The following is a 25,926-nucleotide window of genomic DNA, read 5'->3' on the forward strand; positions in this document are numbered from 1 at the left end:
AAGGAAAAGTACTAGGCTCTTTGGAGGCAATTGACCAAGTAGTCTTACTTATATAATTTCTCTTGTACCTTTTTCACATAGTCCAGATAGCTTAAATTAAATTATCCTCTTTTAAAACCTAAAACCAGATATTTAAATGTAACAAGCATCCCAAACCCTCTCAAGACTGATAAAATGGCTTGTTTGCTATTTTCCTAATTTTGATTTATACTTGAAAAATTAGTGGCAACGAATGCACCTCTGCCACATGCTGGTAGAGAGGGCCTTGCCTTCTGGGTAGTCTTCAAAGACAGCTCCCAGCTGGGCACAAGCGTCCCTGCTGCTGATCCGAGCAGAAAGCCATGTCTCAGGAGCCACAAGGTACAGATCTGTCCCAAAGGTGCTTTTTCAAAAGGCCATTGGGCTTCCTTTGTTTTCCCCTGAAGACGTTTCTCTCCTCATCCACAAAGCTTCTTCGGTTCTGAACTGAAGAGGAAAAATTGAAGAGGAAAAATATCTTCAAGGAAAAACAGGGAGTCAGGGGGGGGGGTAAGCACCTCTGGGACAACCATGACCTGGATGACTGAGAAACTCCAGAGACAATTGCAGATCTGCTTTCCATCCCAAGTCAGATTAAGGGTAACCACCAAACCTCATGACTTCTGAACAAAAAGCAATGGTCCCGCTCAGAATTTCTTTTGAATTGTTTAATTCCCACCCGCCTACATCTAGAAGGAGGGTGGTAAAGGGGTGTATAATTGTTATGACGATACCTTAATCTAAACCAACCTGCAGTTTCATGTAGGTGTTAAAATGATTTGGGAGAGGACAGAGTATTACATCACACAGAATGCCTATGAACTCAATTGCTTCCCCCCCCCCACCACCACCAATTATCAGACTGGAACCCCAGGATCAAGGCCAGAGTCATTCCCATTCCCAACCCCTGCACATTCCAGCTTGGTTCCAATAAAAGCATCCTCAACCAAAACCATCCAGGGCAGTTTCAGTCCCCTTAGACGTTCGACTGATGCTTTCAGCCAGCATTCTTTGCAGAAGCAGCAGCCCAACCATCTTCTCCAATACTTTCCCCAATTAGGGAAACCTCGATAGGACTCTCATCTGAGTGAACAAATTTTTCTTTTCTCTTCTCCCTATCACTGTTGAAGAGTGTGTTTCATGCTATCAATATTCTGGGTGGGAAAAAAAAATTCTCTCCCTCCCCCCCCCCTCCAAAAGTCCAAGATCAAACCATTCAATGGCCAAAAACGGGGGTGAGGAAAAAGTATACAAATCCCTCCTTTTCTTCCCAACTGGTCCTGTTATGTTTCCAGAGGCCGGCTGGTCTACTGCCAAAACTATTAAATTACATCACTTCCTAGGAAAGATTTTATGCACTGCAGTAGTTACGAAGCGATTTTTGTAAGCAGGGAGGGTTCCCGTCTAAGAAGAAAGGCAAGAAAATGACCTCATTTCCCTTGCATCATTTCCCAGGTGGCTGAGCTCTCCGGGCAAGTTCAGCAAATGCGGGAAGGCCTGTACTCTCTGCGCCAGGCTGTCCAGCTCTTCCTTCTCTCCCAGACATCGGCCCAACAGCGAGTTGATCCTTCAGCCTGTGGGTCTTTCCCCCATCCAGATGCTCCGGCGACGCCCCTGCTGAGCCCCCTCCGGGTGGACACGGGACTCTCACCAGCTTTCTGCTCCCATAGTGCACCGCCAGCCCCATGCCCTAATGGAGCCTGTGGCAAAGTTCAGTGGATGTGGACCCCTCCAGCTGGGCAGAACTCACCCTGGCCTGGCACGTTTTGGACCCTGGGATGCCAAGCAAGGGATTCGGAGGCAGGAGTGCTTTCGCCCACTGGTATTGGTCCCAAGGACCCAGGGAACAACACGCCGATGCCAAATCTGAGCCAAAGAGAGAGCTCTCTGCCCCAAGCTTGTTCCACTACAGATCCAGCGTACCACAGGAGCTCTCCCGAAACCAAACCTTCTAGGACTCAAGACTGTGATTCCTCTGGCCTTGAGATGGTGCTGATTGGTGCTGGGGATGATGGCTCTACCTGCAGTGGGCCCTGCTGGATAGAGGAAGAAGGGACGGGGATATGAGTGTGCTGAGCACAACTGATTACACAAAGATCAGGCACTGGCATTTTTCCGTCCTGGGAATATCAAGGATTAGCCCTTGTCTTATGGGACCAGATGCTCTCCCACGTGAGGGGACAAAGAAAGGTTACAATCAGCTCTTCCAAGGTTGAGCAAGAATTGCAATTGTCGTCACGATGGAGACAGAAGAGAAAGACAGCAAACACCACAAAACACCCTGGAACAGCAAAGCTCCTTTTGTCTCGGCAAAAGCAGAAAACTGCAAGCTGCTGTAAGAGTTTCTACTGTCAAAAGCCAAAACCTGGGCTATCCGAGTGGTTATATGGGGCTAGGGAATACATCCATGTGTCACAGCTTGAAATATGCAAACGTAACCCATATTTGTATATGATTCAATTTTAGATACTCTTCCTTCAGGCAGCTGGATTGTTAGGCATTGCTGTGGGGATAGTGAGTGGACTTGGAGTGGAAACTCCCTCTGAGCATGTAATTTTTAGAATGGGAAGGCAGGTCCAAGACTTTGCTCAGCCCTGTGTAAGAGTGATGCTGGGCACCCTTTTTATAAAATAAAAAGTATGTTTTGAACTCGGATTGTTTAATTTACGAACTGCTGTTGCTCGGATGTTGTCCTTGTGAGGCTCGTGAGCGACCTTTCCCATGCTAAATCACGGTATGTAGAACCACTACCAACAGTTAAACGAAAATCACAAACTTCAGGTGTTAAATATATGGAAAAGGGAGATTCTACCATAAACTTCCCTGCCAATTCAATGAAGGCCACTAGCCAGTCAGCACTGTTGCACCAAGAATTTTAATGGACACAAAAGTTAAGATTTATATTATAAAAAGCTAGCAATGCAGAGGCTGCATTTTAAATAATCAGGTTTACTTCCATTTTTGCCGCTGCTTTTAAAACCCCAAACAATCAAACTACGACTGACAACACTCTGGTAAGCTTATTCTACCATACAGATACATAAGAGGCAAGGGATGTGCTTGCACTTAGGAGGCAAGTGCCAAAAGCTAAAATAGCTCATTAGTCTGTCAACACCCCTGTTAAGTAGTAATATTGAACCACATGAGCAGATAGGAACAGATGGGCCTCTATTTTTACAACCCACCTCCTATGGAATAAATCATTCTTTTTTTCATACCCAAGGAAGGGAGATTCTAGTGGAGGATGCCTGCAAAACTGACATCTAGAAATGGCACCAACACAATGCAGAACGAGAGGACCGATAACTCTTATGTCAGCTTGACCTTGGCTCTGCCCACATCCAGTCCTGAGACATTTCGTCATTCCACCCCAAAGAGAGTGAAGCACAAGAGTCGGTAGAAGCAGTAAGCCGTTTCTCACCCAACCCAGAATACTCAGCAGAGAGCTTCTGTTAGCCAAAAGGCTGTGTTAAAGCCCCAGTCTCTCTATCCCCACCCACCCCTTCTCTCTCCAGTGGGCTCTGTGTGTGTGTTTGTGCAAGCACAAAACAGAGTTCCTCTATGCTTAAAAAAAAAGACCCGGGATTGCTTTGTGTCCTAACCTCCAAGGAGGCAAAGTGGAGGAAGCTGCATCAAAAGCAGCAAAGAAAACAGCAGTCCCTGCTGGCGAAAGGAGGGGCGGTGGTGGAGGGGGCGTCCTTTGGTTTGATCCAAGCCTTAGGGCTGGGCAATTTTGGCAGCTTCTGCCTTGATAAGAGCAATCAGATCTTGGTTGATGAGGAAAACAAAGCGCAAGCTGGCAATCTGGAAAAAGAGGGAGGGAGAGAGAAGAGAACTAAATCAATTTGTTCGTATATATTCTGCTTTCACACCCAATTAAGTCATGAGCCACCTTGAGGAAGTTTTTCTAGAGATCTGCAATGGCAGCTAACTAGAAGGGCTAAAGTGTCTTCCTTCCTGGCCAGGCTCTTATTATAAGACAGCCCTCCATTTAAGGCAGCTTCCCCATCTGAGAGTTGCAGTCTCAACCCCTCTGAAGGTGCCACAAAAGCTGACAGCATCTGGGCTCAACTGAGTCCAGGCAGATAGGCTGTAACAATGGGGTAGACCCACTGGTAATTTGCCCTGGCTATATTATTACTAAATTTACAGCCCATATTTCTATCCTGGCCACTTCAAGTAATTCTAAGCAGTTCAATGTTTAAAAAATACACAGGTAAAGCAGAACAGTAGCCATTTAAAGTTCTCAATCCTTTAGTCTAGTTAAGTCCAGAAAACCAAATTAAAAAATGACGCAAGAATAAAAATGATAGATTCAGCATCCATTAGTAAGAAATTCTATTCAATTTAAATCTGAGCCCTAAATTCCCAGCCTACCCATCCTCTAAAAAGAAAACACGACTAGAACAGGAATATGAGGCAATATCTAAAGTCAAACTCTTTCTGCTACAAAGCACAGCCGGCCCCTGCTCACCTCAACCACGGAGTTATTGCTGAGTTTCCACTTGCTTCCACAAAGCACTGGCCGTCCATCAACGTAAATAGGCCGTCGGCCTTCGTTGGCCAAGAAAAAGTCCCCGTTGTTCTTCAGCTTGATGACACCTATGTGCATTTAGGAAGAGATTACGGTGACTTGGACTTTCCCAGGGGGAAGAGAACGAAGCCTCAATGGAATGCCACTGGGTCCTAAGCCACATGAATTTAAGCCACAGCCACCAGGCCAGTCACTGCCTTTAAAGGTTGACCTTTCTTGAGAAACGGTTCTCTTTTAAAGTTAAAGAGCCGATCTCCCACCCAGAGAAGGTTCTCCAACTCTGCAGCCGGAAGAAAGGCCACCGAATATGGGTAGTCCCCCACTTACAAAGTTATGACACACACCCCTTCCCCAAAAGCTACTTACGACCCAATTTCACAGTTACGACAGATGCACACCCACCCACCCACAGTCATGTGATTGCATTTTGGGCTCTTGGCGATCGGCTCACCTTCCTGGCCTTTTTGTAGCATCCCAGGGTCATGTGACTGCGGTTTTTGATGCCGTTGCCAGTTTGCAACGTTTTACTTCCAGTTTCTGACAAAAAATGCCCATTGGATAAAATGGATTTGCTTAGTTACAGTGTTCACTTAATGACGAGGGCAGTGATGGCGAACCTTTTAGGCACAGAGTGCCCAAACCAGAAGGCACCAGAGCACGGGAAACCCGACGACCAGCTGGCTGAGCTGGGGCGACGGTGCACGTGCCCAAAGAGAGCGCTCTGGCATGCGTGCAATAGTTCGCCATCACGGGACTAGAGCATTCATTTAACAACCCCGCCCAAAAAAATCAACTCAAGGCATGCCTCAACTTACAACAGCAATTAGTTGTAAATCGAGGACAACTTACATCGGCTCAATTAGTTGTAAACTGAGGACTACCTGAATGTAGTATTTACATGCTGATAGTAAATATAAGAAAACCCATAGAGCTGGCTAGGGCCCTTAGCATTTCAGCAAATACCCCAAAGATTTCATTGGGTCATCAGGATGGCAAACATCATCTTACTTTTGCCTTACTTTCACATTTTAAAGACAGTGGTTTCTCCTAGCAAAAAAAAAAAAATTGCTCCGGCATCTCGCACTGTGAAGCCAGTGAATCAGGAACCACAAAGTAATCCTCATAGAAATGCTTTCTTAACCATGGCTGTACACGTCTAGCCCAACAAGACATCTTTTTTTCTCAGCAATTCAGAGCCAAGAATCACTTCCGATACCTTGTTTGCGGGAGATTTTCCAAGCAGGGCCTTCCAGTGCCAGATCTACATCAATCTGGTTGTCTTTGGTGGCTCTGCCAAGGGTTATCTAGAAATTAGAGAAAGAATTCACTTTGCGTATCAAAGCAGTCGGGGTTTTGCCAGCTTCGGCAATCAAACTGAATCAGGTGAACTGACCCAGTGCATTGTTTTTGATTTTGCAAATGCTGACTTTTCTGAAAGACCACATGAGGGCATGGAGACGAGCAAAGGTAAGTGAAAAAAAGAAGCGAAGTTCACCACTGGATTGAAAATTACACTCTCTCAGATTCTCAAGTTGTCACTTTGTCACAAAGTAAATCACATAGATACTAATGGTATGTAACAGTAAAGGTAATGGAAATCAGAAACCAATGTTTATTCTCCACTTCAGTGCCAGTACAGTGTTCACTTCCACTGTCTGGAGAGAGAATAAAAAAAATACCAGCATCTCTTGAATTAAAACTGTTCTTCTATCAAAACATTCTCATTGAAATAGCCCAGTCTTCAATCTTTCAGAACACACAAATATGCCATGTAGCTCAAAATCAAATGCAGCTTGATTGTGGCGCTTGATTTGCATTGTTGAAAAATGATTCAACTTCTTCGCCATGATCCAAGCTGGCAATAAGGAGTCCACCTCCTTAGTTTTGGGCCCAGATAAATGAAAAACAGAACTCACCTCCCGGGAGCGCATGAGGTAGCGCACCATCCGTCCACGCAGCACAGCCAAGGTCTGGTTATCAAAATCAGGGGAGCTCATCCCTAGGAGGGGAGAGAAAAAACCCAGACTGGCATGGTCTTGGAAAATGGAGTTGACCAATAGCGAGCTTGGCAAGAGCAAAGTGCCTGGGGTGTTATTTATATAAGCGGTCCCGAACTTTTGCGGCTCCGCGGACTGGCAGTGGGGGGTGAGAGGGGATGATTTTGCGTGCGCAACCTAATCCCCTGCATGTGCAGATGGAGCATTACTGTTCTGACCCAGCTCCCCAAACACGACAAACCCTCTAAAGTTACTCAAAGATTCCTTTAATTAGGAGTGCTGGCAAAAAGTTTCTCTCTCTCCACAGGCTAACAAATTCAGTCGGCCGGGAGATGAATAGTTGTCTGGCACATCTATTCATCTCCCTCCGCCCTGCCTTTAATCCCCAGAGCTAGGGTGAGGCTTCGTTAGCAGCGGTGGCTCTTCCTTCCCAAGGATCAGCCCACAAATTTCCACTGCTCTCCTCTCCTTTGCCTTCTGCGCATCAAGCACTGGACCCAGCTGTTCCTCCTCTTACTCATCAGTCACCTGCCCACCTGGGGTTGTTGACTCTCCATCTGAGGGCTGACAGATGGTCCAGGATCCGCCTCTGTCTCTCTCTCTCTGCAAGCTGCACTCCCTCTTCCCCCTCAGAGCTCTCAGGTTGCCTTGATGCTGACCCTGACTCCCACACCTCCTCCTCCTCCTCTGATTCAGCTGCTGGAAGGGCCGGTGGCCGATAGGCAACAACCCTTACATGCTCATCCGCTTGCGTGGACCAGTTCACAACAGGCCACAAACCAGTACCGGTCCACAGACTGGAGGTTGGAGACCCCTGATTTATACCGTTCCCGTTCCCAAGCTTGGCTTCCATCTACAATGTCCTTCCAAGATTCTCCAGTAGCTCTTTCTACTACAAGAGGCCTCTGCAGACTTTTCTCACCTGTTATACTATCCACCAGCACCTGCCATTTGTGTAACTCTTGCTCTAGCTGCCGAATCTCACGCTTCTGCCTGCGGTCTGCCACAGTCAGTTCTGCAAGGAGGAAGGTAACAACCACATGTTTAACAGAGAAATACGATGGCATTATTTTATAATAAAAGTATCCAAGAAATTCTGGTGTTTGGGTTTTGTTTTGTTTTTCAAATTCCCTTCCTTAGGTTTCCTACTACCATTCAATCTTAGCAGCATTTTCTTCCCATTTTTACAGGAAAACCAAGGAAAGGCTCAAGAACATGGCAGAAATCAATGGAAGAATCCTAGCATTTTAAGCTCTCCAAAAAAGCTTCTCCCTTCTTTTGGCTCTGCTGTAAGGCTTCTTCTGACGTCAGAGGTTCTTACCAAAAAGAGGTAGAAGGCCCTGTAGCCCTGTTTGCTTAGACCTCAAGCAAGTCAAGTTCAGCCCTACTTTTCTTCCAGTTTCCCAACACAGATTCTAATCCTTTCAGTTAGTATTTCCCAGTCTTTTGACCAGGCCTAAATCAGTCAGAACCACACAAAGCCAATAATGCAAAAACACAGCCATCTGAAGGGGAAGCTTCTTTTCGGTCCATATGTAGCTTCACGTTATCAAACCAAATCTAACTCACCGTGTTCCAACACTTCATCTCGCACATCTCTATAGAAAGGGAAAGGGGGAAAGGATGGGGAAAAAGAGAGACACAGAAGGTTAAGCAGATCATAGAGCGCCCATCGATTTACTCCAGGATCAGCTTGGCGTTTGCTTTTGTTCTATTGAAATTCAATTATTAAAAATAATGTATGCATCTTGGGTCAGATTAAGACTCTGCCACCAGTGCAAGGCAGAGAACCTCAAAAAGCAAACAGTTAACTATTTCTAGCTGGAGTTCCCCAGGACAGCCAGGATGTTGGCTGAAGAATGAATGGAACTGAAAGGGCTCTGTAAAAGCTAGTCAATAACTGTCATCAGAACTAAGCTCCATTGTGACACAATTCCTGGACATTCAATCAGTCCGCTGTGGAAGGGAACAGGAGTGGCTTCAAATTGTCACTCAAAACACTGAAGGAATGTTTTCCCATCCCCAAGTCAGCCCAGCTGCATCGGTGTCACAATGGTTTATGGCTAAAATAAGGGTGCGGGGGGGGGGGGGGGGAATCTACCAGCTTCTCACTTACTTCAGCTTGCTGTCATCTATCATGTCTTCAGCATCTGAGAAGTTGAGCACCTGATCTCCTTTGGGCAGTGGCTGCACTACAGAGAGGAGGGCACAAGGGTAGTTTAGAATTCAGATCCCGGCCTCAGCCTCAGCCAAGAAATCAGCAGAACCGCGTTTACCTGTTTGATCGTCCAGGAGGTAGTACTGCTTCATGAGCTGCCAATGTGTCTGCAAGACTTTAGCAGTGCGGGAAGGGTAGAAAATCTCTGGGTGTTTGTGCAGCAGATCTTGGAATGTATTCAAATTAGGCTGACTAGTCTAGGCCAAGAGCAGAGAGGGAGTGAAAGGAGGAGTTGTCATTACATACCTGTCCCCCCCACAAAATAAGACGTCCCTGGATAATAAGCCCAATTGGGCTTTTGAGCGCATGCGCTAAAATAAGCCCTCCCCGAAAATATTTAAACACATGTGCAGCCAGTCCCCGCCATTTCCTCTGGTTGCTTCCCACGCAAACAACACAAGGTGAGGAGGCAAGGCCGAAGGGGGTGGGGGGGAAAGGGAGGAGGAACATGCCATATGCACCCCACACACCCTTACCTAATAGCCGCTCGTGCAACCTTAGCCACTACACCCCTTCTGTCATGCTAATGGCTGCTGCCGAAAGAGAAGCAGGCCCAGCGACGCGCAACACAGGTTAGGTTTAGGTTAGGTTTATTCAACTTGTATGCCGCCCTATTCCCGAGAGACTCAGGGCGGCGAACAACCATGGGGGAAGGGGTACAAATAACAACAATTACAAACAAACAAATTAAAATATAACAACAGTCGCAACATTCGAATGGGGCCGGAAGATTCTTCAGCCCCAGGCCTGCCGGAACAACCAGGTCCTAGTGGCTTTGCGGAAAGCCGGAAGAGTGGTGAGGGTCCTGATCTCAACGGGGAGATCGTTCCAGAGGGCCGGAGCAGCCACAGAGAAGGCCCTCCCCCGAGGAGTTGCCAGCCGACACTGGCTGGTAGATGGAATTCAGAGGAGGCCTAGTCTGTGGGATCTAATAGGTCATAGGGAGGTAATCGGCAGGAGGCGGTCTCTCAAGTACCCAGGTCCAATACCATGTAGGGCTTTAAAAGTAACGACTAGCACCTTGAAGCGTGTCCGGAGCGTAATTGGCAGCCAGTGCAGCTCGCGGAGGATAGGTGTAATGTGGGTGTACCGAGGTGCACCCACTATCGCTCGCACGGCTGCATTCTGGACCAGCTGAAGTCTCCGAATACTCTTCAAGTGCAGCCCCATGTAGAGCGTGTTACAGTAGTCCAGTCTTGAGGTCACAAGGGCATGAGTGACTGTACGAAGGGCCTCCCGCTCCAGGTAGGGTCGCAATTGGTGCACCAGGCGAACCTGGGCAAATGCCCCCTTGGTCACAGCCGACAAATGGTGTTCTAGAGTCAGCTGCGGGTCCAGGAGGACTCCCAAATTGCGAACCCTATCTGAGGGGCATATAATTCCCCCCCCCCGCCAGCCTGACAGATGGAGTAAAAGGACAATCTTTGGGAGATTGACATCTGTGCACAGCAGCAACCATGAGGTGACCACGCTTGCCACCACCTGCACCTCAAAAATAGTAAGACTTCCCCTAAAGTAAGGCCAAGTGCTTATTTTGGGGGTCAAAAGAAAATAAGACCGTATATTATTTTCGGGGAAACACGGTAAAGTGGTGCTTATTGTTATTATTAGTATTATTATTGCGAAGGATCTTATTGAGCCATGGTTGCGCAGTGGTAAGAATGCAGTACTGCAGGCTACTTCTGCTGACTGCTGGCTGCCTGCAATTTGGCAGTTCGATCCTGACTGGCTCAAGATTGACTCAGCCTTCCATCCTTCTGAGGTTGGTAAAACGAGGACTCAGATTGTGGGGGGCAATAGGCTGTAAACCGCTTAGAGAAGGACTTTAAAGCAATTGAAGCGGTATAGAAGTCTAAGTGCTGTTGCTATGGCCAATCAGGTTTAAGTTTACCTCAAGCCTGGGCGTGCAATGCATTTGCTAACTTCAGATTTCCTGAAAGTCCATCGCAGGAAGGTTTGGAATGGCACCAATTCTAAAATGCCTCTAAACCTCATCTATTATACTATCTGTATTAACTGCAGAAACAAAGAACAACTTTCATAAGAAGCTTTTCTGAGCACCAAGAAGATGAAATGGCTATGAGTTATGGGGGGGGGGGAGAGCAGAACTTAAAAAACTGATACCAAAGGGCTCTCAGAAACCCAAGTGTGCTTTGTGTCAGGTTGGGGTGTGTGACATCCAAGTTTATTGCTCCTTACCGATCCTACTTTGCTTAGCAGTTGTTCCTCTGCTTTGCTGAAAAGCACTTTGCTCTGCATAGACGCAATGGCTTCCGGATGCAGTTGCCTCATTGCTTGGCAGGACAGCCTGGTGAGAATGAAGACAAAGGAACCAAAAATGCATTGGCTTCACTGACAGAGGGATGGTGGCCTCTCCAAGAGTCTCCAGCAGAAAGAACAAAAGAAGAAAAACAAGGCTATAAACTGAATCTCTTTCTTCATTAATATGAAAACAGATTCAATCAAGTCCCAAGTAGTTGATATATGCATCCTGTCCTTTTCAATTGGGGGGGGGGGTTGCACACCAGGATTTTCCATGCTTTAGAAAGCTATCCTGATATTTGCATATCCAAAGAAAAGCAAGATGACCATTTCAGGAAAAGTTGGAGATGTCAGAATAAAACTTTCACATTCATTCCAGCACTGATGAACTAGAAACTAATTCTCTCAACTTAAAACCATCTCCCCTCTCAGTCATGTTTAAGAATTTCATTATTTTTCTACTGGTAGGATTCCAGTCTTTAGTGCCACATGGTTCGAAAAATCTTCTTTACCTTAGAAAAAGTAAATAAAATATGGACTGGGAAATATAACATTCAAATACGTATTACAGAGATCAGGAATCATTCATCTCTACTATGAAGACACGCTTATTTAGAACAAACATAACTGCATCAATATTTAAGCTGGATGTCAGGCCTGCAAGTCATCTTTTCTTTTGGACCTCAGGCCTGCCACACTTTCTATTATTCTACTATGCATTTTCTATTGTGGGAAAATGGGAGGGGGGATTGTACAGAGTTAGATAACATGTAGCCATAACAAAATTCTTTTTAGAAAGCCAAGGTCATCCTTTGTCTTTGCACCTCTGCATCTGACTGGAACTGGATGGGTGGAAGCTGCCAGCATGGTAGTGGGCGATTGGACCATGTGATGGACTTGTGGGTGTGGGGGCAAGATCCTGAACTTTCAACTGGGTGGGGAAACTGGAACGCCTTCAGATTCACGTTTTCCCAGATGCGCCAACATGGCTCTCTTAATAAATTGGAACTTTGAGGAATCATTTGCCTTGGAATCGGATAACACGGCCATGCATCAGCAGGAGCTAGGGTTGCAAAGGAAGCAGCCAGCAGGAGCACGAACAGTTAAGGGTACTGGTGTAAGCAGACGAGGCCTGCTGCTGGAGACTCTTTATTCTCTGTTCGGCTGGAACACAGTAAGCTTGCTTCTTCCTCAAAGAAAGAGGAAAATTTAATTGCTTGATCCAATTTGCAAGAATTGGATCGAGCAGCCAGATCTCACTCCCCTGGGGTATGGAAGAAAAGATCTCGGTTGGCAATGGCACCTGCAGCAAGCTGACATGGCACCCAGGGGATGACACATGTGCAGTCGCATCTATTTGTCATCTCTTCTCCCTGTCGACAGTCATGGGAGGTGGCAGTCAACACTGCTTCTCAACAGCTGTGAAAGTGTACATAAAATGGGAGGAAGGCTGGGAACCCTGTTCATTCTTCCCCCACATAAGGCTCAATGAATCCTCACTGGCGTTTCAGGGGTTCTCTTTCCGCCCAAGAGAAACTAAAGGAATAGCAGTACCAGCTATAGTGAAAGGAAAGGGGAAATCCCTCGCCAGGCAATCACTTCCATATGTGGCAGAGAGAGAGAGAGAGAGTCCTAACATATACTTTGCCATATTCATGGCCACGCGTAACCCTTCATTCCAAAGCTCTGCTTGAAAGTAGGGCCCGTGAAGTCAAAACAATTCACTTCCAAATAAGAACACGTAGTAACGGTACCCAATATTTTCGCCTCTGCAGACCGGCAGTAAAAGGGATGGTTTCACACCCGTGCCCGCTGCTTGCACAAATGGAGCTTCACACACTTGTGGGCTTCCCTGCTTGCGTGGCCCTGTTCCCAACAGGCCACGGGCTGGAACCGGACCACAAACCAGCGGGCTGGGGACCCCTGACACGTAAGATCTCCACAAATGAAAGTTCTGTGGAAACTAGACCAACCCACATTTGTTTTCAGCATACCAGGAGGTTTGCCTCCCCTAAGAGAGTGATCTGCTTTTAGTCCCCCACTGGTAGTGGCTCAGGTTGCCCCCTGCCTAACTTTGGAAACAAGAGAGTGGGAGCCTTCACCATAGCTTTGCTCTCTCCCTTTGAGAATCAGGTGTGTGTGAATATGACCAAACCTACTTGGAAATCACAGGATCATAGAGGAGCGCGTACCACCGCTCCTGGATTTCTCGCAGATTAAAGCGACAGCTGAACTTCACTCCCAGGTGCACAGATGTCAGGTCATTGGTCTTCAGAGAGAAAGAAAAAGAGGTCTCAGTTCTAGGGTGGGCAAAACAGCCAAGTTTGGAGCAAATAGAGAAAGAAAGAAAGAAAGAAAGAAAGAAGGGAGGGAGGGAGGGAGGGAGGGAGGGAGGGAGGGAGGGAGAAAGGAGAGAGGGAGGGAGAGAGGGAAAAAGAAAAGAAACAAAGAAACAAAGAAAGAAAAGAAAGGAGGGAGAGAGAGAGGGAGGGAGGGAGGGAGGGAAAAAGAAAGAAAGAAAGAAAGAAGGAAGGAAGGAAGGAAGGAAGGAAGGAAAGATAGATAGATAGATGATAGATAGATAGATGGATGGATGGATGGATGGATGGATGGATGGATGGATGGATGGATGGATGGATGGATGGATGGATAGATAGATAGATAGATAGATAGATAATCGGCTTCCAAAACTTTGAACTGGAACAGAACCCATTGGAGGATAAGGCAATCAAAAACTGATTACAAAAAATTGCTGGGGATAAATGGATGTTTCCAGAAAAATCAATATACCGTATTTTTCAGAGTATAAGACGCACCGGAGTATAAGACGCACCAAGGTTTTGAAGAGGCAAATTAAAAAAAAAGTTTTTGCACTCTGCCAAAAACAGCCCGTTTTTTGTGAAAACGGGCCCATTCCCCGCCCCCAAGGCATGAATAGCCTTTAGGGGGCTTGCAGACTGCTCCTGGGGGACGGGGGGGGGGGGAAGCAAAAAATGGCCCATTTTTCATGAAAACGGGCCTTTTCGTTAAAAAAAATGGCATGGATAGCCTTTAGGAAGCTTATAGAATGCTCCTGGGGCTGGGGGGGTGGGGTGTAAAATTGAGCAAAAACCCGGCCGTTTTTCACTCATTTCTGCCCTCCCCAGCCCCCGGGAGCTCCCTGAAAGCCTTCTACAGGCTCTGCACGGCCATTTTGGTGAAGGGGCAGGGTTTCAGGAGGCAAAAAATGCTGTATTCAGTGTATAAGACACACCCAGATTTTCAGCCTCTTTTTTGGGGGGGAAAGGTGCATCTTATACTCCGAAAAATACAGTACTTCTGCAGCTACGGTGGACTGAGTCAGGCCACTGGCCAATCTGCTTCAATACTGGTTCTACAGGTAATCCTCGATTTATAGCGTAATGGTGCCTCCCATTGTTTTTGTTAAGCAAATGCAATGGTTGTAAAGTGAATGCGGCAGTCCTAAAGTGAACCCATTGTTCACCATGGAGCGTTTTTGCTGAAAACCGGAAGTGCTGGGTATTGGAAAAAAACATGGTAAAATGCAAATATGTGACCATGAGACACTGCAAATGGCAGTCAATGCAGGCCAGCTGCCGAGTACCCAACATGCGGTTCCCCAGTGGACCTGGGGTGGGGGTGGGGGCTGCATCATAGCTTGGTTGCTAAGCAACTGGTTGTAAATTGAGGACTACCTGTTCTAACTGGAAGAGGCACACATTAAAAAGATTCAGGACGAGGGTGAGAATGGCCTCCAGATGTATTTGAAAGAGAATTGCTTAGGAGCCCCAGGTAAGCTATTCTAGTTTTCTTGGCCTCCAAAGGATTTAAATAACTTTTCTGAGCCACAGTGAATAATCGTCTAGGACGTGTGTTCTCTAACCCTAAGCTCATTCCACTACCTGAAGCACAGCATTGATCAGCAACAGATCATCGGTGGGTTTCCAGCGGCCCAAATCCTTGGTGACCTGCAAGGGCTGTTTGCTCTTCTTCATCCGTTTGGTGAGGCTGGGATTTGGGGCGGGGCTTGGAGTGACAGGGGTTGAGATGGACTTGGACACCTGAAAAGGCAGAGTGGGAAAGTGAGACAGAATCACAACAGACACAGCAGATAGAGAAGCCAAAAACGATCCGAACAGCTGAAAAATAAAATAACTACATTTCACCATGGGCTAAGAGATCTTGATCCTAGGCCAGAGTTTCTTAAAGTGCAGTCCTAGGAACACCCCCCCCCCCAAGATCTTCTCAGGGCAGGGGTGAAATCCAGCAGGTTCTGACAGGTTCTGGAGAACCAGTAGCAGAAATTTTGAGTAGTTCGGAGAGCTGGCAAATGCCACCTCTGGCTGGCCCCTGAGTGGGAAGGGAATGAAGATTTTGCAGTATCCTTCTCCTGCCATGCCCACCAAGCCACGCCCACAGAACCGGTATTAAAAAAAAATGAATTTCACCACTGTCTCAGGGGTTTGCAAATTCAAAATGATTTTCCAGCTTATGTTGAAAAATTAAAATTCCATTAAACAAGTGTGGGAAGCAATAACAGCAGTGGATGTGAATAATTTTGAATATGGTAAACATTGGCAAACATGATCCACACAAGCAAAAGCTCATTTGAGGTCCTCAGTGAGGTTAAAAATGGAAAGGGGTCTTGAGAAAGGAAAATTTACTAAACACCCCTCTAGGCAGAGGGAGATCAATTCTAGCCAAAACAGGCTGTGAAGTTTTAAAACTATGGCAGTCTAAACCAGATTCTCTTGGCTTATAACTCAGTCTGAACACTCCAGGTAACTATCAGCCTTTGATTAAGGTCTAATTGCTCATCTGAGCTACCTGTAGCAGTAGCAATATCAATAGCACTTAGATTTATATACCGCTTCACAGTGCTTTTACAGACCCTCCATAAGTGGTTTACAGAGTCAGCCTATTGCCTCCAACAATCTGAGTCCTCATTTTGCCCACCTCGGAAGAATGGAAGGCTGAGTCAACCTTGAGCCTGGTGAGATTTGAACTGCCAAATTGCAGGCAGCCGGCAGGCAGCAGACGTAACCTGCAGTACTGCATTCTAACCACTGCACCACCATGGCTCTTATCTATGTAGCACATCTGTCAGGCTATTGTCAGGGACAGTTTGACTTGTCATACCAATCAAGGCCATCTTGACATGCACTCTGTCCCACTCAGAGATAAATCATTGCAAGAGATGGCAGGTGTCAATCCAGGAAATCTGGCCAGTTGTAGCAAGATGGAGGCGGCAGAAATATGGTGAGAAGAGAAGGAACAGGGGAAGATTATTTCATCTACTCAAAGAGTCTTCTTCAGGCCTTAAATTCAGAAGGCAACCAGGAAGTGGAAGCCTTTGGATTCCTGTTTTCTTACAAGGACAGGGGAATCTAACTTTACCTGATGGATTGGCTTATTCCATGAAAGAGGATTTCAAACCAGCTCAGCTTTTAGAACATGTTGTCAGTTACAAAGAAACAAAAGAAGCCACTTCTTAAAGAAACTGTCAGTCAGACTTACAAATGAATGGGGGAAAAAACAAAACTAAAAGGTTGGGCACCATTATTTCTCAATATGTATCTACGTATTTAAGCTATGCACAGATATTTTGTACTGGAATGTGGATTCAATAAAAGGGTCATAGTCATGTTTACCGTAAAAGTGTCTTGTGTGCGGCATGGAGAACAATAAGAGGATTTCTGAAGGCCTTCTCCCAGTGAAAGACAATGATGCAGATCAGCCACTGACTCACCTTTTTCTTTTCACTAGAAGATGGCTCACTGCCAGAGCAGCGTCCCGGCTCCACCCCGCTGGGGCCTTTGGCCCGGCTGGATGATTTGGCAAGGCTGCTTTCTACCAGCTCATCATCAAATTTCTTCCGCTTGATGAACCTAGAATGGTGAACATCCGCATTGCCGTAATCTCACGGAAACAGCTACCCCCTTCACTACTTTCTTTAACAACAGGGAGTAATGGGTGACTTCAGTGGACATCTTTTCACTTAACAGGATTGTGGACCTTTTAAGAACAGCCTAAGTTATATGTGCATAGGGCATAATTAGTCATAATAGGTCAACCAGCATTTTAACAACTGTACCTTTTTTGGGGGGAGCACATTGCACAATTATCCTCAGTCACTTGGCTGATTAATATGCAAACCACATGCCATTATTTTACTGACACATTTTTGCAGTAATTAAGAACAGCCATTATTTCCAGTTAGTCTTAATAAGCATTTGAGACTAAAATTGTTGATGTAGAATTCTGGTTAATGCTGACTGTAAGTCGTACGTGTTTCAGGTTAAAACAATACATTTAATCAAGGGAAAGCTATAAACTGTGGTTAAGAATCTGTACAGGATGTGGGATAAAATGCTCTGAGGGACTTAAATGCATTACATGAACATGTCTGTAGGCAAAAGGTTTGAGACATATTTTATTTAATTTCTATGCAATTCCACAAGAACAGATCTTGTTTCTTAGGGCAGTAGCATCTAGGCCATTTGCCCCCATGAAATGTATTGAAGAAAAATCAAACACTGTTTTCTAATCAGCAAGAACACAATTATTCTCTTTGCTTTTATAGAAATAGCAATTAGACTTACATACCACTTCACAGTGCTTTAACAGTCCTCTCTAAGCGGTTTACAGAGTCAGCCTATTGCCCCCAACAATGTGGCTCCTCATTTTACTGACCTCGGAAAGATGGGAGACTGAGTCAACTTGGAGCCGGTAAGAATTGAACTGCTGGCAGTGGACAGAATTAGCCTGCAATATTGCATTCTAACCCCTGTGCCACCAAGGCTCATTTTATGTTCAAGAAGAGACCAAATATGGTCACTTCTGATATATTTTGTAATTCCCAAGATTCCATCCTTTCTCTCGATTAAAGGAATACCAAGGGAAACTGCTATGTTTGGCTGGAAAACCAACAGGAGACCACAGTTTGATTAGATAGCCTGTTGCCAACCTCCGGACTTAATTGGTGCAAATTAAAAGAAAGCAAAATGCTTTGTGATGCTCCAAAAGTTGCAACTCTCATAGGTTTTACTCAACATGACCTCCATTTTAAACATTCACAGAAAACAATGGCTACATTGCATCTGCATATGAAAAGAATCCAGCATATTTAGCTATACCTTAGCCCTCGTTTTCCAACAAGCACCATATTTCTAAATTTCAAATTCTCAACTCTCCAAACTAAAGGTACCGTATTTTTCGGGCTATAAGATGCACTTTTTTGTCTCCCAAAAGGGGGTGAAAATGTCTGTGGGTCTTATAGACCGAATACTGCCGAAGCCCCGTCCACCCGCCGGCCATTTTTTGACCTCCACATGCCCCTTTTTCAGGGGAAAACGGGCCTGAAAAAGCCTCGAAAACGGCTCAAAAAAAGCCATGAAAACGGGCCAAGAAAAGCTTCAAAAATAGGCCAAAAAAGCCTCAAAAAAGGGCTGAAAACACCCTCAAAAATGGTTAGAAAAAAAAGGCTGGCAAAGGGCCAAAAACAGGCCCCCCAAAAGGGCTGAAAACAAGGCACGCAGAGGCCAAAAACCTTTTTTTGTTGTTTTCCTCTTCTAAATTTAGGTGCATCTAATAGTCAGGTTCGTCTTATAATCCGAAAAATACAGTATGTTTGAGAGCTGGATGTCCTCCTATTCCTGGATCACCTTCCTTCCAAACTACATTCCTCACAGTACCTGGATGAGCTCCGTCGTTTTGGAATGGCGCCCGATACTTGCGATGAGCTCCTTTTCTGTCCTGCTAGAGACTCTTCGTCTTCGGAGCGGCTAGCTGTACCCGACGCCATCGGCCTGGAATCCAGAGTGTCTGCCACAGAGACAGGAGCACAGATTCAGTACCTAGTGGGAACTAGTTCGGATTGGATCCCAAGTTGCAGCCATGTCTGTTAGGTAGCTGATGCAGAGGGAAGCAAAGGAAAGCACTTTGGCACAAACTAATGATGGGTTCGTCTCTAACCAGCAGTCTCAGAAGTCTAAAAGAAATTGTATACAGGTAGTCCTCGACTTACAACGATTCATATAGTGACCTTCAAAGTTACAACAGCACTGAAAAAAGTGACTTATGACCATTTTTCATACTTATGGCCTTTGAACCATCTTCATGGTCATGTGATCAAAATTCAAATGATTGATGACAAATGATTCATACTTATGACTCTTGCTGTGCCCCAGGGTCATGCGATCCCCTTTTGCGACCTTCTGACAAGCAAAGTCAATGGGGAGGTCAGATTCAACTGTGTTACTAACTTATCAATTGCAGTGATTCACTTAACAATTGTGGCACGGAAGGTCATAAAATGGGGCAAAACTTACTTAACAAATGTCTCACTTAAGAACAGAAATGGTGGGCTCAATGGTGGTTGTAAGTTGAGGACTACCTGTACTTTAGACTTAGAGTATATAACTTAAAAGCAAGTTAAGCCCCCGCTTTATTCTAATATATTTTTGCTTGGGAATATACTATTATGGGTTTCAGAGGAAAATATTCTAATCTAAGCAATGCCCCGCTACTACAATTAGTATTACATAGAAGGCATTTTCCATCGTGACGGTTTTCGTGGAAGATAACAGTGGACATAAGCATTTTGTTTATTGTTCTGCTTGGTTGCCAAGAGCAGCTGCAGTCCTTGTTTAGCAACCACAATTGGTTCTAGAGAGGGATCTTGGAGTCCTAGTGGGCAACCATTTAAATATGTTGCCAAAAAGCCAACACAGTTCTAGGCTGCATAAACAAAGTGATAGAATCAAGATCACATGAAGTATTAATACCACTTTATAATGCCTTGGTAAGGCCACACTTGGAATACTGCATTCAGTTTTGGTTGCCAAGATGTAGAAAAGACGTGGAGACTCTAGAAAGAGTGCAGAGAAGAGCAATAAAGATGCTTAGAGGACTGGAGACTAAAACTTATGAAGAATGGTTGCAGGAACTGGGTCTGTCTAGTTTAATGAAAAGAAGGACTAGGGGAGCCATGATAGCAGTGTTCCAATATCTCAGGGGCTGCCACACAGAAGAGGGAGTCAAGCTATTTTCCAAGGCACCTGAGTGTAGAACAAGAAGCAATGGGTGGAAACTAATCAAGGAGAGAAGCAACTTAGAACTGAAGAGAAATTTCCTGAACAATTAATCAATGGAAGAGCTTGCCTCCAGAAGTTGTGAATGCCCCAACACTGGAAGTCTTTAAGATGTTGGATAGCCATTTGTCTGGAACGGTATAGGGTTTCCTGCCTAGGCAAGGGGTTGGACTAGAAGACCTCCAAGGTCCCTTCCAACTCTGTTATTGTATTGTATTGTATTGTATTGTATTGTATTGTATTGTATTGTAATTATAGAGACTCAGTCATTAGGTGAAGTGGTTGCTAAATGAAAATCACTTATGACTGCACTGTGTTTACAATTTTATTTTAACTTTCCTTTGCTTTACATTGTCAGAAGGATAAAGCCCCAAACCGTCTGGCGAGCCAAACAGAACTCCAGAACTCTTTTCACAAGAAAGCCAGGTAAAAGGGCAAAGGTTATAGTTCTTTCCGCTCAACTCCACCACCCAGCCCCATTCATGCCCTTTGGAATGCTCAACCTGCCACTGGGATAATTAACCAGAATTGATGCTTGTATTTATATTCACTGGAGAGGAAGAAATTACAAGAGAGCGCACAGGTACTCCTTGACTTACGACCGGTCGCTTAGCGACCTTCAAAGTTACAATGGACCTTCTTTGGGGCTATTTACAACCAGGATTCAAGATTCCAATAGTTGGGCCCCAGTCAGGTGCCTGAACTTTGGTCACGCTCAGCAGCACCCCACAGTCCCATGATGTTTTGCAAGGGTTTCTGCTGAAAACCCGCCCTTGCTTCCACTTTTCAGCAAAACTGCACCCATAACGAACCACGGGTCACTTAACAACCAGTGTTTGTTTAACTGCAGTTGCTGCTTTACAACTGTCACAATTTACAACAGTGATGGGCCGGCTCCACTACAGTTGTAGGTTGAGGATTAACTGTCAATTAGGCAAACAATGAAGAATAAGCACTGAAAGGAATGGACTAGTCCAGTGTTTCTCAACCTTGGCGACTTTAGGTCCTGTGGACTTCAACTCCCAGAATCCCCCAGACAGCTGGCTGGGGAATTCTGGGAGTTGAAGTCCACAGGACTTAAAGTCGCCAAGGTTAAGAAACACTGGACTAGATCTTTTGTTTGCCAGTTGATCAGCAACTGCTTAGAACAGGGGTCCCCAACTTGTGGGCCAAGACTCACTACCCGGTCGTGGCCTATTTGCAACTGGGCCATGTGAGTGGTAGGCCAGCATGTGTGCACAACTCATGCAATGAAAGAGTTCCACAAACACCATCTTGAGTTCTTAAAAAGAAAAAGAGTGATGCTCTTGAGTTACTCCTGGTGACTTCATGGATACATGAAGTTATTTATATTTGAAATGTTGCTTACTTGGCAACAGTATGATAGCAAATTGCCACTTTTCTTTTTCTGGGATATTTTTTTCAATTTCCTGTTTTATTTTTGGGACAGCTTTGGGACAGTCTACTTGTTTCCTATCCAAGTATCAACCACACTAAGCTTGTTTGGTATTTCAATATCAATTTGTTGGTTGGTTTAACAGTTGCTGCCACTTGCTGGGCCAATTAAAAGGAAATATATCAAGCTCAATTCCTGATTTTGTTCCTGTTATTTCCTCGATAGGAATAGAGAAGTGGTTTGCTGTTGCTTGTTTAACTTGTACAACTGGGGGATTTCTGGATAGTGGATGTGGATACGACTCGGGGATTTCTCCCATCCACTCTGCTGTAACTCCCATAAGAAAACTAGGATATCAATATAATACAGAATAAAATGATACAATATTCAGGCCCAAAGTGGTTTAAGAGTGCTGTGACATCTGCCTCTTTCCGTATACAAAGTAAAATTACTAACATGACACCATTCCAATTCTGGATCAAAAGAAATACCAGATCCCAGCCCTACTTAAGTCGCTGCTTCATCCCATGATTTAAAAGAAATACGGCAAAATAAACAAGTCAATATGATAGTGTGATCATCTTTGCTCAGAACTTCAAATGTACTGATCTACTTTTGGGTAACTCCCATTTTTATATTGGGGCATTCTTCTTTTAATCACCTGGAGCTATCCCAGATGTATCAAACATCGATTTATTTGTGAGCCGTATGCAGCGAAATTTCATTTTAGTAAAGGTAAAGGTTCCCCTCACAAATATGTGCTAGTCATTCCCGACTCCAGGGGGTGGTGCTCATCTCTATTTCTAAGCCGAAGAGCCAGCGCTGTCCAAAGACGTCTCCGTGGTCATGTGGCCGGTATGACCCAACACTGAATGCACACAGAACGCTGTTACCTTCCCACCAAAGATAGTTCCTATTTTTCTACTTGCATTTTTACATGCTTTCGACAAGTAACGGGAGCTCACTCTGTTACTGCCGACCTTTCTGATCGACAGGCTCAGTGTCTTAGCCATTGAGCCACCACGTCCCATAATTTCATTTTAATATATGCCAATTAGTGTACATTCAAAGTGACAATACAGTTCATCTAAGTTTAATGTGATCAAAGATTATAGGAACTCATTGGGAAGACATCAGGTTAAGAAAAGGACTGGTGTGATGAAAACAGACATCCCAAAGCAAAGAATCTTGTTCAAAATGTGACAGGCTTCCCTAGTTCAATGCCTTCCAGAAGTTTGTTCCTTATGGGAATTTGTGATCCAACGTATTTAGAAGACAAAACAACTGGATCAAAAACAACAACAACAGAATGATGCACGATTAATGAAACCATGCAAACAAGGCGAATTAAATCAGCCCAAGCGAATCAGACTGGTAGAATTTCGCCCCCGAGGGCCATAGAACCAAAGGAAGGGGGGGGAGGAGCGAAAAGTAAGGCGCTTGCGCAGTTCTAACCTCTTCGCCTTTTTGCGCATGCGCCCCCCGTCCTCCTCCCTCGTTTGTTTCTTAATCAAGAAGCGAAGCTGTTCTCTCTATTTAATCTCAACCGATCTGAAGACGTTATATAAAGTCTGTAGCGGCATTACCTCACCATTCCCAATCGTTACGATAACGACAACGACGACTCCCGCCTCTCTCCAACGTCCATCTCGCAGACGCGAGAAAAAAAAATCCCAATAACTTCCGGGGAAAGAAAAAACAGGAAAAACGAGGCAGCGAAAGATCAGTTCCGGTTTAATTGACGCCTAAGCCCGAGAGCCGTGTGGGGGAAGCGGCCATCTTGGTTAAGGTCAGCGTTCCAGTACTTCGACTTGTCCAGAACATGTAGAAACCTCATTGCCCTCAAGAAGACCTTTTTCGGACATCGCGATTTCAGTTTATGTCATTCGTTTCCTGATGTACCTGCACACCTTCTGATTGGCATGAAGTTTCGGTCTGCCACAAACATTTAAAAATGCATTTTTTCGGCCTTGTGGGTGGAAATACGATGGACGGAGTGCAGGCAGGACGGTGGCTTGAATTGCTATAAGATGATATCCAAAGAAATGAGTGGTATAATGAAATTTGGAGTATGGCAACAAATGATAAATTAACAACAGAAATTAAACTTTAAAAGGGATGATTAAAGTAAACAATTATAATGAAATAATGGAGGGATTTTATAAAATCATGGTTGGTGGAAGGCAAAGGGAATAAAGAATATATGTTGTTTAGGAGGGAATAAGGGCACAATTGGAATATATTGTATATCGAAAACATATAAGAGGGAGGAAAAGGTCTCCAGAAGGTGAGAATGCACAATAATATGTGTTTTTTTTCCTTTTTCTTTTGTCTTTCTCTTTTTGTATTCAGTTGTATATGTACTGTTTGTATTATTTTGTTTAAAAATAAAAATTGCTGTAATAAGAAGGATCAAATAAATCCATGCCAGTCTCCTTTTGGTTTGATAGCGATGTACAATTGTTAACAGAAGTTTGTGTTTCTGTCTCTTTGAATATTAGTTGCAGAGGAGAAATAACAGGACAGTGTTTGCGTTGCTTTTGGGACTCCTTGAAAAAGTAGCAGTTAGGTGCCAGAAGACATTGCATTAGTTAGTATCTATGCATTATTTGGAATTAAATGGTCACCAAACCTCAGTCCAGGCATTGGATGGAGGAAATTGCTGATTCTGGGATAATTGTGATTAGTGTTTATATGTTAGTGTTGAAGGGACATAGTGACACAAATCAATCTAGATTAAATAGCAAGGACAAATCTTTGCTATTCGCTTTTGTAAGATTTGCTTGTGCTAATTTTGCTACAGTTAGGAATTATTTGTTAGGAATTAATTCTGTAAATCTCGCTTGTTAAGAATTGCATCCTTTGTTATCTAGTTTCTCGCTTCAAAGCTAGGCGTATCCTTGGAGAGTACATAAGAAAAACAGAGCATGGAGTTACCCAGGAACATCCTGCTCCATAGAACACACAAGGACAAGGGATACTCTGTAAGATAACAGAGACAGGGTCTTGAACAAAGAAACCTTGGAAGATAAAGACCCACTTGGTAACAAACCTTTGTCTCTGATTGGATAAACTTTGTCTCTAACAGGGTAAAAATGTGTATGATACCCTGGGCCACTCTCGCAGTGGTGTGGCTATTCCTTACATGCTTTTTGCTTGTGTGTTTTGGAAATAGTTTCACCCAGTTCTTTTTGCTTTGGCCAAAATAAAAAGCTGCTACTTTTGCAAGCCTCATCTCGAGTCTCACTCTTTTTGGTATCTCCATGACTCTGGAAACATCTGGTACTTTACAGTGTGTAGGTATATGTAATATCTATATGTGTGTTATGTATGTGTACCCTTCTGAGAGCAGGTAACAGAATTTCATTTTTAATGTGTGCCAGAGTCTCACAGAAAAAAATGACAATAAAGGTTATCTAATTGGAAGCAAACTGTTTATATTTATGGCACAAGCATAATTAAGCCACCACAGTTTCTGAATAGATGGATGATTAAGTCTTGGAAATTGTGATCATTAAGCAAGAAATGTGACTCAGAGTTACATTCATTTTATGTCATGTGTTATAAAAGGCTGTGTTAAAGTTTGGGACTTTGCAGTTCATTCAGTGATTACAAGTCGATGTCTCTTGGCCTGGGAGCAGTCCCCATGGTGTGGTAATTTGGGTACATCTCAGTCACCAAAATGCCTTCGGTAAGTCTTTTTTAAAATTGATTGATTAATTAATGTATAATTGATCTTTATTTTTAAAAAAGACAGTAGAATTGTACAGCAATTACAGATGTAGCAAAAATATTGATGCCACAGCAAGAGTAGAAATGTTCTTGCTTTGTGTTATTGTTAATGAAAAATGGGTATAATTTATTATGAATAAGAGTTATAACATCTAATTCACTGCAGATGTACACACCAACTGGTTTATGTGCCAAGACTCAACATGTTGGTCAATTTAATTTGAATGCCTACCGCAACATACACACAGAAGTGAAATTGACTACATCATGTGAAGTGATAAAACCATATTCTGAAATTGTACTGTCATCAGTTGTTTAAACCTGCCCCAGAAAAGGAAAACAACCTTTAATGAACTAAAATTTTTGATATAATTGCATTGCAAGAGGTCCATATAACTAAATGACAGATCCAGACCTTGGAATATCCTAGATTGGGTAAACTTTACACGGCATTAGCTGATCAAAAGAAAAGAGAGACAAATGGCTGCTTGAACAGAGAAGTCTGTGAAGAGCAGCTGGATCTGGCGTGGTGGTGGTGGTGGGGTTTCTTGAAAGACTTTTGTAAACTGATGATTTCCTGTAGGGAAGACTGAAGAGAAAGTTGGTTTGGCACGGCCATAGGATGGCAGTTCATGGTCTGCGCTTGAAATTTCCTTCATAAGCCCAGGAGTGGAAGA

General features: G+C 44.3%; 2 protein-coding genes across 4 annotated transcripts in view; one reads left to right on the forward strand and one right to left on the reverse strand.

The window, feature by feature from the left end:
- Positions 1 to 3,240, forward strand: part of KCNH3 (potassium voltage-gated channel subfamily H member 3) — a 79,204-nt gene extending 75,964 nt beyond the window's left edge. The window contains exon 15 of the mRNA XM_087710297.1: positions 1,474 to 3,240. Coding sequence (XP_087566423.1) covers positions 1,474 to 2,085 — 612 coding nt within the window. The 3' untranslated portion in view covers positions 2,086 to 3,240. The remainder of the gene's footprint in view (positions 1 to 1,473) is intronic.
- MCRS1 (microspherule protein 1) lies at positions 2,875 to 23,236 on the reverse strand. 3 transcript variants are annotated; one of them, XM_014069107.2, is made up of 14 exons: positions 23,104 to 23,236; positions 18,724 to 18,853; positions 16,779 to 16,917; positions 14,932 to 15,090; positions 13,189 to 13,298; positions 10,967 to 11,075; positions 8,826 to 8,964; positions 8,666 to 8,741; positions 8,119 to 8,147; positions 7,472 to 7,564; positions 6,469 to 6,551; positions 5,769 to 5,856; positions 4,493 to 4,620; positions 2,875 to 3,822 (listed from the first exon to the last, which is right to left on the reverse strand). In XM_014069107.2, exons 2-14 carry the CDS (start codon positions 18,831 to 18,833, stop codon positions 3,736 to 3,738), a joined length of 1,350 nt encoding a protein of 449 aa, XP_013924582.1. In that variant the 5' UTR covers positions 18,834 to 18,853; positions 23,104 to 23,236; the 3' UTR covers positions 2,875 to 3,735. The 3 variants fall into 3 exon arrangements, with proteins under 3 accessions (XP_013924582.1, XP_013924584.1, XP_087566424.1); XM_014069109.2 differs by having other exon boundaries at positions 18,724 to 18,940; positions 23,104 to 23,187; XM_087710298.1 differs by having other exon boundaries at positions 23,109 to 23,181.
- Between the last annotated feature and the right edge of the window lie 2,690 nt (positions 23,237 to 25,926).

The sequence above is a fragment of the Thamnophis sirtalis genome, unplaced genomic scaffold, assembly GCF_051295495.1.
Source record: "Thamnophis sirtalis isolate CommonGarterSnake01/CBP01778 unplaced genomic scaffold, rThaSir2_p1.2 scaffold_3, whole genome shotgun sequence".
NCBI lineage: Eukaryota > Metazoa > Chordata > Lepidosauria > Squamata > Natricidae > Thamnophis > Thamnophis sirtalis.

Coding starts and splice junctions, on each gene's coding strand:
- MCRS1 (XM_014069107.2), bottom strand. CDS start 18,833: ATGGCGTCGGGTACAGCTAGCCGCTCCGAAGACGAAGAGTCTCTAGCA. Junction 13,299..14,931: donor TGATCAATGCTGTGCTTCAG/GTAGTGGAATGA, acceptor TTCTCTCTGAAG/ACCAATGACCTGACATCTGT. Junction 8,148..8,665: donor ATAGATGACAGCAAGCTGAA/GTAAGTGAGAAG, acceptor CCCTTTCTATAG/AGATGTGCGAGATGAAGTGT.